The 11,131-nt window shown below is 49.4% G+C and overlaps 1 protein-coding gene across 4 annotated transcripts in view; it reads left to right on the plus strand.

Annotated features, from left to right (window-relative positions):
• The window catches only part of PLCL2 (phospholipase C like 2), a 162,191-nt gene extending 154,552 nt beyond the window's left edge, over window positions 1-7,639 (plus strand). For 3 of the 4 annotated variants that reach the window (XM_014585091.2, XM_014585090.2, XM_027769170.1), the window contains exon 7: window positions 7,257-7,639. In XM_014585091.2, coding sequence (XP_014440577.1) covers window positions 7,257-7,436 — 180 coding nt within the window. In that variant the 3' untranslated portion in view covers window positions 7,437-7,639. Of the gene's footprint in view, window positions 1-6,475; window positions 6,714-7,256 lie in introns of those variants that run through there. The other variant, XM_027769171.1, reaches the window with a different exon arrangement.
• The last annotated feature ends 3,492 nt before the right edge of the window (window positions 7,640-11,131 follow it).

Consider the following 11,131-nt stretch of genomic DNA (forward strand, 5'->3'; position numbering starts at 1 on the left):
CAGCAACCAGCCGGCCTGAGAATTTACAATGAGGAGGGACTGACTTTGCAGCTCACTGGCCCATGCCCCATCAGAGCTGGCAGTTCAGTTCAGATCTTGCAGACCTTAGGGAAATGAGCACAGAAGCCTAGGCATCAACAAACACGCGGTTTGCTTTTATTTCAATATAGGCCGGTGTAGACTTGGGGACAAAACTTTTGTCTGTCCATGATCTTTGCTACTCATGTGCGGCCTGGGACCGACCACGCTTCGCCCCCTGCTCACGGGCTCCCTCTGCTCACTCCAAGTGTTTACCGCTTTGTAACGTGGCCTGGCCCTGCTGGCCCTGCTGGTCCTCCTAGGCTTGGGTTTCAGGTGCTCGAAAGATCTGTGTTTCCTAGTTCAGCCCCCTTAGCTCCAGATCAGTAGTCCTAAAATAAGCTCCTTGGGTCAGAGTTTCCACCCATTTCAAAACACTGCGTCCAGGAAGATGTTGTCACATGGCACAAAATACAGCCACCGAGTGGTGGTGTCAGCTGTGGCTCCTCTCACAGCCCCTTCGCACTTCCATGATTGTGAGACTCAGCCAGGCGGGCTTTCTGCCCCTCCTGCTGTTGGCTGGCTTCTCTTAGGTGGCCCCATTCTTCTGGGAGCTCAGCTGGGCTTGGGACACCGAGCCAGCCTCACCCACATGACTGGCAGCCCACGGCGGGGGCCTGGCCTGGCTGGGCCGCTCAGACCTGGCTCAGACTTGGAAAGGACCGTCTAAGACGCTTTGCAGATAAACAGCTGCCAAGCCAGCTGCCCCCACCCAGCCGCGCTGTCCTGAAGCAAGACTATGCACTCACCCCCGAAAGCAGAGAGAGTTGTTCCCTTTAGAAACATCACCCTCGGGCCGCAGGAACCTCGGTAAGCCGGGCCATTTCTGCACCTGCTCAGCCAGCTGGCCTCTCTTCATGGCTACCTGAGGTTCAGGGCTGACCCTGGAGACTTGAAGACTGGCATTTGTTTCCTTTCCAGAAATGATCCCAGCGGTCTGGGTACGGCTCGTTCCCTCGGTTGAGGTCCCTCCCTTTCGTTGCTTGATTTACTACAGGTGATGCGTTCTGTAGCCAGCTTTCCTGAAAAGCCAGTCTGGCTGCAAGCCATTTCTCTGTTTAGTGTAAACGGCTCAGAAAACCAGACTAGGGCAATGTTGTCATCAGCGGCTGTCCTTTCTGATCTGCTGGAAACAGTAAAACCTCAAGACATTGGGTGCAACCTGCGTGAAATTCACGACTCAGCTTATGTTTGATCATGCAAAAGGTGTGCTTAAAAGGCTTCTAGTGCAGGGGCTGGCAGGTGGCCTGGCGACTAAGGCACTGGACTCCCGGGTGGCCAACTGCGGTCTGAGTCCCAGACCCACACTGGGCGCGCGTGCACAAGTGCCCAAAATCCTCAGAGGAGAATGGAGGAGAAGGGATTGTGGGGTGCGGTTTCTCACTTTCCGTCTCTCTGTCTCTGCATGCACTGTATGGCAAAATCAAAAACAAACCACAGAGATTCCGAGTGCGAAGGGGGTGCCCTGCGTGTCTCTCTCCTAGTGCTCTCGGGCCTCCGCTGCCCCTGGGTATGAAGGGTCCTGGCTGCTCACCTCTCAGAGTCCACTCACTTTCCCCGTCCTCTCCCTCTGCCACCGCAGTGACCAGCAGTGTCCCGGGCACGGCCCTTCTCCCACTGCAAGGTGGCCCTGGACCTTTTCCGGGGCCAGGTCTGTCACAGAGAGATGCAGTCAGGGTCGGAACCCAGAAGGTTCTGCAGTGGAGAGTCCACGTCACTGAGCCACAGGCAGGCTCCGTGGCATCCCTCCCTGGGGTCCTCGGCATGTCCGTCCGTGTAGAAGGCAGTGCCACCCCACCCCGCCCCCGCTGCCTGGGCACCCGCCCTCCAGGTTTGGGAAAGAAACATCAAATTGCAATTGAGGAGCAATTATCTCCCCAGTTCTCTGGCTTATAAGGGGTCACCAGTGAGTTCATTCTGTGAGTTCATTCAAATGTGTAATGACATGGAGCTGTCATCTTTAAATGTATTTTTTTAGAGGTTTATCTCAGAGCGCATGCACTCCCTGAGAGACAGAGAGCCAGTGAGAGGGAAAGTGAAAAGTCACCCCCAGGAGGATGACCACCTCTCACTCCCTCGCCCCCTTCTCCTGGGGTCTTGGGCATGCACGCCCATGCACCTGGCATGAATTTCAAGCCACTGGTCTGGGACTCAAACTGTGGTCAGCCATGCGAGAGTCCAGCAATGCAAACACTACGCCATCTGCTGGCGCCCTTGAGTGCATTTTTTATTGTGCATATTTAAGGTGTCCCTTGATGTTTGGATCGGACCCGTCATTTTCAGAGCATGCAAAGCAGTATCAGTGCCCTAAACCCCCGGGGCTCTCCTGTCAATCCCTCCCTCCCCAACCCTGGTGACCTCTGACCTGCTCACCGTCTCCATAGCTGTGTCCCCTCTGGAAGGTGGTTGGTGCATTTGGCCCGTGACTCTCTGTCCTTACGAGATTCTGGACTAAACGTATTCAATTTCTGTGTGAATCTTCCATCCCCCTAGACAGTGGCTAACCACAAAATACTTACGGAAGGCACCATGTTTGCGACAGCTACCTTTCGCAGTAACTTCCTGTCGGCGTGGCTTTGATCTCCTGGTCATCGGATTTGTGTCAGGGATTTACAGATTCAGTTCTCTGGCTTTGGTTGCAGAAGACACTCCAGGGAGAGAAGCAGAGAAACTCCAGACCCACATGCTGTGCTTTCCGAGAGACAGTGGGGTACCCGGGGTCTCTCAGGACTCACAGGGAGATGGGGAGGATAAGGCACAGCAGTTTGGTTGCAGAAATGAGACTCCGGCAAGTCCAGATGCCGAGCAGGCTGACCTGGGGCCCGGTGCTAGGTTCCCGCAGGGTGCTGGTCTGTCCCCCTGCTGGGCTAGCGTGTCTGCCCTTCCTCCTCGGCCTCAGGCAGTCAGGTCATTCCGTGGAGCAGCATGCTACCTGCTGGCCCCTCAGTTTTTTAAAAGAATTATTTTATTCAACTTTATTTATTTATTTATTTATTTTAACTTTATTTATTTTTAATGTGACCAGAGAGGGACACAGAGTGGGAGAAAGAGAAAGCAAGCTCTCGGGTCTGAGACTCGAACTGCACTCAGCCACGTGGGAGCCCACCGTCTTTAACCACCACGGCACCTGCCAGCCCCCCAAGTGTTTTTAATGTATGAAAAATATAAGCGTCTTTCGTGAGCGTACAGAAAGTTGCTGTTTAGCCACAAGTTGAGTGCAGCCAGGGCGCTGGCTCTGGCATGTGGCTTCTGTCCTCGCTCCTCTCCCGGCTCCCTGAGCCTTGTCCCCACCCCAGGTGAGCCACAGGCAGAGCCAGAGGCACGGTCACGCCCGACTCAGAGCTCCCAGGATGGGCCACTGCCCTTAGTTCCTGCTCTCAAGATGACTTCCTGGGCCTAAGCACAGTGAAGACTTGGGCCTGCAGCTGTTGTAACTCTCTCCAGATAAAAACCAAGTAGAATACGTTATGAAATGCACAACGGAATGTGTGAGACCGAATGAGATCGGAATTTTTCAGCTGAAAGCGTTGCTAAGCCAGCTTCGTGGAAGGAGTTGTCAGAATCAGACGCCCTTGCTTAGTGGGCAGCACGTTTTAAATAGCCTTTGCTCTTTTGAAGACTTCCGAAGCGATGGGGTGCGAAGACAGTCCCAGTGCACATCACCCCCTCTTTCAGAATCGTCCCTCATTCACACTAGATGTCCTGACTCCAGGACACGTCACGTGTGGAGTCTTAGACACGTGGAACACAGCCAGCCCCGTAGCGCAGCGGGTAAGCACTGTGCATAGAGAGCGGAATCCCACACCGTCCACCATGGCTCAGATCCCAGCTGCAATGACTTGAACATGCTAGACACATGTGCGTGTGTGCTCAGGGTCCTGACAGCATGGAGCAATGAAGACGTGGGTTGCGGCGTGGCCAAGCGCCATTGCAGAGCGCACGCCCTCTCTTTCTGCCAAGCACACACACCCTCTGGTGATTAAAAAAATAAAAAAGAAAGAAAGAAAAGATTAGACACATAGAACAACATTAAAAAGACACGAGCAAAGTGCAGCAGCTCCTAAGCCCAGTGTTACTGCCAGCGGGTGTCCTTCGTGTCCTGGATAATGACCGTGGCCTGCTCTGTCCTAAAAGCCATAATGACTTACCTGGGCTTGGGAAAACCTAAGACTCCGCCAGATGAAGAACGCTCACTGTTGACCCTTAACATCTGGAGCTTTTTGTTTTTAAATGCTTGGTCATCATGTGGCAGAGCTGCATGTGCTGACATGGAAAGGCCACCAAGATGTGACTATCGATGTGAGAAAAGGAACCTTGTAGATTACAATTTTGATTTTTTTTATATATATAAGTGAACACAGAGAAAAAGATAAAACACATTATTCAGAGGGCAGCTGTGAGGATGAAATGGGAGACTTTCACATTTGCTTTGAATTAGGTTCACTCAGCAGGTACTTACTAATACCTCTACATGTGCTTGGCACTGTTCTAGGCCCTGAGGATTCAGCAGTGATTAGGAGACAAAAACTCCTGCAGTCATGGGGTTCACAGGCGATGGGAGGCACAGACAGTTAGCAAAGCAATAGAGTATGTCAGGTGGTAGTAAACGTTCTAGAAAAAGCAAGGCAGAAGAGGGGTAAGGAGAACTGTGGGCAAGAAGCAAGAGTTCTAATTTTAGATCATGTTGCCAGGGAGGGTACCACTGTGTAGAGAGCTTTGAGTCCAGACCTGAAGGAGGTGCATTCTGGGGTAGTTTTTTTTCTTTTCTTTCTTTTCAGTTGATATATATTTTATATTTTTTTCTTGTCTTATTGCAGTAGCTAGGACTCCTTGTATGAGAACTGGATTGCTTTTTTAAATATACAAAAAATTGTTAAAACTCAGCAGTAAGGAAACAAACAGCCTGGCTTAAAGAAGGGCAGATGCCTGACCTGGCACCTACCCAAAGAAGAGTCACAGATGGCAAGTAAACATATGAAAAGATGTTAAAAATCATAGATCATTAAGAGTTGCAAATTAAAATAACAATGAAATACTGCTATTGGGCTCTGTTAGAGAAGCCAACAACTAGAACACTGACACCACCAAGTGCTGGCAAGGATGTGGAGCAACAGGAACTCTCCTTCGCTGCTGGTGGAATGCAAATTGTACAGCCACTTTGAAAGGCAGTTTGGCAATTTGTATAATACTAAGGCTACTCTTACCATCTGACCTAGCACTCATTCTCCTTGGTACTAGTCTCAAAAACCTATATATGGGGGCCAGCAGGTGGTGTAGTGGGTACAGCACTGGACTGCCATGTGGCTAACCACAGTTTGAGTCCTGGACCCAGCAGCTTGAAACTCACACCAGGCATATGTGCGCATGTGCCCAAAATCCCAAGAGGAGAATGGAGGTGGGATTGTGGCATGGCCATCCTTCCCGGAATGATTTCTCACTTTCTATCTCTCTGGCAAGCACACATACCCTATAGGAAAATTCCCTCTTTAAAAAAAAGTCTATATATGGATGTCTATACCAGCTTTATTCATTATTGCCAAAATTTGGAAGCAACAGAGAAGTTTTTGGTAGGTGAATAGAGAAATAAATTGTGCGTCCAGGCAGTGGGTTGTTATTCAATCTCAAAAAGAATGAGCTCTTGAGCCGTGAAAAGGCATGGAGTAACCTTAGGTATATATGTGTGGGGGGGGTGTCCTTCAAAAAGTTTATAGAAAACGTGTATTATGAAAAAAAAACTGCATGGATCTCAAAAACTGTGCACCAAAATAAACATGTACTTTAATTGCATTTTTCCACAAACTTTTAAACATCCATTCCTATTACTGGGTTAAAGAAGCCAGTCAAAAACCTACATGCTGTATGAGTCTAACTGCGACAATCTGGCAGGAGCAGAGCTGTGGATACAGCGCAAAGATCAGGGGCCTCCGAGGCTGGAGGTGAGGAGGGGCGACGAGAGAGAGAACACGGGATTTCAGGGCAGGGAAGATACGCTGCCGATACTGTAACGACAGGTTCATGTCCAAAGCCATCGAATGTACAGCACCTGGGTCCCGACCCTATTTTGGGGTCATCAAGTGGGGTAGTGGCTAAGGCACTGGACTTCCACATGCCCACCACCATTCAAGTGCCAGACCCAGAGGCTCGAGACTCACGCCAGGCTCGCGTGCATGCATGCCCACGATCCCAAGAGGAGAATAGGGAAATGGAGAAGGGTTGTGGCATGGCCACCCCCTCGGGGGGGGAGGTGGGTTCTTGCTTTCTGTCTCTCTGTCTCTTTCTCTCCAGTGAGTGCACGCACCCTACAGCAAAACCTAAAATAAATGAATAAATGTGACCCTGCCTCAAGCAGTGCCAGTGTATTGGGCTGTTGGAACAATCATGATACATTTTTCTATAGGGAATACACCGTGACCGTTCCGACGTCCGACGTGTTCATGGTGATAATGAATGTGCCCCATGGTGCGGACCGCGGTCCTGGAGAAGGCCACGCGTGTGGGGCCAGGGGCGCACGCAGAGAACTCTGCACTCTCCACTTTTGCTGAGAACCTAAACGTTAACATATTGATTTAGAAAATAACATTTGGAACGGTAAGGTTTGGCCACTGAGGGAGATTTGGGGGATGGCCATGCCTCAATCCCTTCTCCATTCTCCTCCCGGGATCATGGGTGCACACACGCACATGTTCCCAGCATGATCGTGAAGCAGCCAGGTCCAGGACTTGAACCGCGGTCGGCCACATGGGCGTCCAGCATGGATCAAACCCCACTGCACTGGGAGGGAGGTGCTTTCTCCCTCTCTCTCTCTCTCTCTCTCTCCGGTGATCCTAGGTGCCCTCTGGCAATTAAAAAAATTACAAACAGAAAAACACCAAGCTTGACCCCACAGCTACTGAAATAAGTGCTTTTAGGCAGGGTAGACAAGAACAGTCCGTGCAGAGAACTCTGTTCATGTTTATAAACGGAAAGGGGCTGCATACCGTACTGTACAATGCAGTATTGACACCGAGAAGCAGAACCACTTTTTATTACATTGGCCCATTCGGGTGCAGCACCAATAAGGGAAAGCCGTGTCCTCTTGCCGAATGAAAACCCTTCTACCTCAGCAGCAGGTCTACACCGGGAGGTGTGACAGTGAGCCACGCCAGCGCTAACACTGTTCATTGCATGCCTTTGTACAGGGACAGGCGGACCTTCTGAAATATGCTAAGAACGAGACTTTGGAGAACCTGAAGCAAATCCATTATGCTGCTGTTTCCTGTGGACTGAATAAACCAGGCACCGAAAATGCCGACGTGCAGAAGCCACGCCGGAGCCTGGAAGTCATCCCTGAAAAAGCGAGCGATGAGACCGGGGAGTGAGCGAGCGCTCCGCCAGTCCGCCGTGGAGTTCATGCGCTAGGGCCAGCCGGAGTCCAATGAGGCATTGTCTTTGCACTCGCTAATGAGAGTAACATTGGGGATCTTAAAGCACAACTGGAATAGCTAATTATGGTCTATTAAAACTGTGAATGTATGTAGCAATCCTGTGTGTCAAGGCAAATAAACTCTTTAACCAGAAACTATATTCCTGGCAAAAATATGCTATATTTGTATACAGAGACACCCTCACGCAGGCCCAGTGTGAAGGACATTACTCGCTCCAGTTCCATTGAGAGCAGACGTGCCCCTAAATGAAAACGATGTCTTGGCAAGGAAATGGGCTGGATCGTCAAGTCAGTATTTATTGGAGAGAGAACCTCATCTACGCGTTTTACTTCGGTGTGGCCGCCAGAGTCTCTGGGTTCTAGACGGCTTGGCGGCATGCCCGCGGAACCACACCGAGTAAGGAGAATGTAAGTGGGCGGGGGGGCCTGGACCCTCAGGGACCTCGGAGAGCCTTCGAGGGCAAGGCGGACGTGCAATTGGACTGAAGCTCCCGGCTGAAGACACGCGTGTGTCAGCACCCGGGGGCGGTCGATGTAAAAGCAGACGACCTAGAAGCAACACGTTGTAAATAGTTTTTCATTGTATGAAGTAGTGTTCACATTAAAAAGATGTTTTATGATATTTCTCCAATAGCAGTATATGTTTTTAATGAAACTTTAAAAATTTCTAATTCAAAATGTTTTACTCTTTAGAGTATCCAGAGCTGGCTTTGTGGAACAACGGGTACTGCACCCACCCAAGAGAAGCCAGATCCCACATGGCAACAGTTCAAATCCCCAGCCCGGTCAGTCTGAAACCTCCGGGCACGTGTGTGAGTGCCCAGGAACCAACGGGCTGGAGAACTGGAGAGAGGAGATCGTGGCATCGCCAGACCCCGAGAAGGGTGCTCTTCTCTCTCTCTCTCATGCATGCACACACATCCTATCATGAAAAAAAATGATAGCCAATTACTTGTTGAACAGTTTTGTCAAAAGAAGTTGCTTTCTGGCTTCACGTTATTTGACTTTTAATAAGGTCTCTACTACTTTAAGCAACGCCGTAAAGCAAGCCAGTGCCCACGGCTGCCCTCTTAATGCTTCTCAGTTAGTGCTGTAGCCTAGTGCACCGCAGAGTCGGCACAAAAAAAGCCAAGAGGCTGGGACTGCGGCAGAGGCAGCTTTCCGACAGCTCTCCTGGCCACAAACCCACCCCCATTTTCGTTTGAGAAAGGCTTTGTTTCTCTTTCACTTTTGAAAGATAATTATGCACCAAATTTTTTTGTTTTGTCTTGCTATAGAGCATGTGCACTTGTCAGAGAGACAGAGAAAGAAAGCAGGAAATCACCCTCCCCCCTAAGAAAGATGGCCATGCCACAATCCCTTCTCCATTCTCCTCTTGGGGTTTTGGGCACGCATGCACACGTGCCCGGTGCAAGTTTAAGCCTCCAGTCTAGGACTCAAACTGCAATCGACTACATGGGAGTCCAGAGACGTAACCATTACACCATCTGCTGATCCCTGGCATCAGGTTTTCAATCCATGTTTTTATTTGCCGGATCAGTGAGGTTTTGTGATCTTTTTGAGAAGATGCTAAACACTGCAGCCTAATTACTGCTTTTCCCAAATCAAAATCGATCTCAAATTTTAGAAGACTTTGAAATAGACAAATGGTTCCAATGCAAGAGGGGCCGGATCGGACTCATGCAGGTTTAACGGTGACCCCCTGGGATGGATTCGAGCAGGCCCAGGCTTCATGGGTCAGTGAGCGTGAATGTCCGTCGGAAGTACTCAAGGGGGCAGTGTGGTGGTGGGAGAGATGACGACCAGGACCTTGAAATAGGTGAACTGCAGAGGAATAAGATCGGAAAGTTATCTAGATTCTCTTAAGTAATATTGGCTCTAGACAATAGCGTCATATTTTAGGGTTACTAGAAAAACATGGTTCTGAGCCTCAAATTCGATACTCAGCCAAACTTTTAACTAACCGCTACAATAAAGTCTAGAGTTCTGAAGCATGGAGAGTCAGAAAACCTGGCTTCTAGTACATAAACATTCTCTTAGAGAATGTACTCGGCAAAATAAAAAAGAAAAAGAAAATAGGACCCAGGAGGAGGCGGTGGAGGAGGGACTTGAAACAGTGTGCAGTTTACCTATTTCATTTTCCTGGGAACTTCTTAGATTCATTCTTCGTTGTTGTTATGAAATGCTGCGATGCTGTATTCAGGACTAGGAATGCACTCAACCATGGTTTATCTTAGATACGGGTTGCCAGGAATCCTGGAGGTGGAACTAGAGCAGGCAGATCCCTGTTCTCACGGGTGTTCCACGCGGGTGTGGGAAATAGCAGTAAAGTACGCGATCCCTTTAGAGACTGAGAAGCACCAAGAGGGAGACACAATGGAGGAATGAGATAGCAGTGCGTCCGTCTAAGACGAGGCGCCTCTCATGAGGGGATCGGGGCTGGCCTCTCTGAGCAGTGACACTTAGCAGAGCCGTGAGGAGTAAGAAGGAGCTGTGTGCAGATCTGGGGGAGAGCATTAGGACGAGGGGAGCGTAACCCCAAAGGACCAAGCTGGGAGCAGCTCAGAATGCTCAGAGACAGAAAGAACTGGAGAGTGGAGAGCAGACTGAAGGGAGGGGCAGGCGGGGTTCTGAGAGAGGCAGGAAGGAGGCCCTCAGAGCTGGCAAGGAGTTCGGATCTTACGCTAGGCAAGTTAGAGACGAAACGATCTGATCTATATCTTCTAGGCCACTGTGGCTTCTATATGCAAAATGGGATTATAGGGGGTCAGGAGTACACACCGAGGCAGGAAGCGACTGTCCAAAGTCAAGCAAGCAGTGATGGTTTGGAACACACCACAGCGGAGGATGGAAGGTGTGGTCAGGTTTGGGGTCTTCACTGCGCAGGAGAAAAATCAAAACCAAGGACGCCTCCTAGCTGAAAGGGAACTACGGGAACCGGGTTTGAGAGTCTAAGGTGTGTGGTGGCATTTAACGCCCCGCTTGGTGATAGATAGGCCCTGTTATTAAGAAATCTTGTGTGTCTTCATCTTCAGGAAAAAAGAATTGCTATTTACTTATTACCTCTAGTCTGTCTTTTCTCTCTCCCCCTCCCTCGCCCCCCCCAGGGTTCCTATTAGATTAATATTAAGCCTCCTGGATCCACCGCCAGGAGCTCTTAACTTCCCCTCATCTTATTCATCTCTCTCTGCTTTTGTTCTGTGTCTGAGGAGAATTGCTTGACTTTTTTTTTTTTGGTCTAACTTTTATGTTGACTTCTGTAATACTGGCTTGTTTTTTGTTGTTATTTTTAATACCTCTTGTTTTCCTGTGACTGCTGCTTTTTTTTTTAATCATCATCAGCCTTTTTATTATTATTTTTTTATTAATTTTTAAAAATTTATTCATTTTCTACATTAATTCACTATACACCATCACAACACACAAATGAATTTTCCATCCAAAATACCCTGTGCATTGGCTCAATCAAGCACATCAACATACATGTTCTCAGCAAATAATTTCCCAATTCTTATGTCCTGCATACCTTGCCTTTTGTTTTGCCATCCTTGATTCCCCATCCCCCACCCTCTGCTATGTCCCATCCTCCTCCCCCATTGTCCCTGGCATCCACGGTTGCCCTCCATGCCT

The sequence above is a fragment of the Tupaia chinensis genome, unplaced genomic scaffold (genome assembly GCF_000334495.1).
Source record: "Tupaia chinensis unplaced genomic scaffold, TupChi_1.0 Scaffold148822_2, whole genome shotgun sequence".
Taxonomy (NCBI): Eukaryota; Metazoa; Chordata; class Mammalia; order Scandentia; family Tupaiidae; genus Tupaia; species Tupaia belangeri.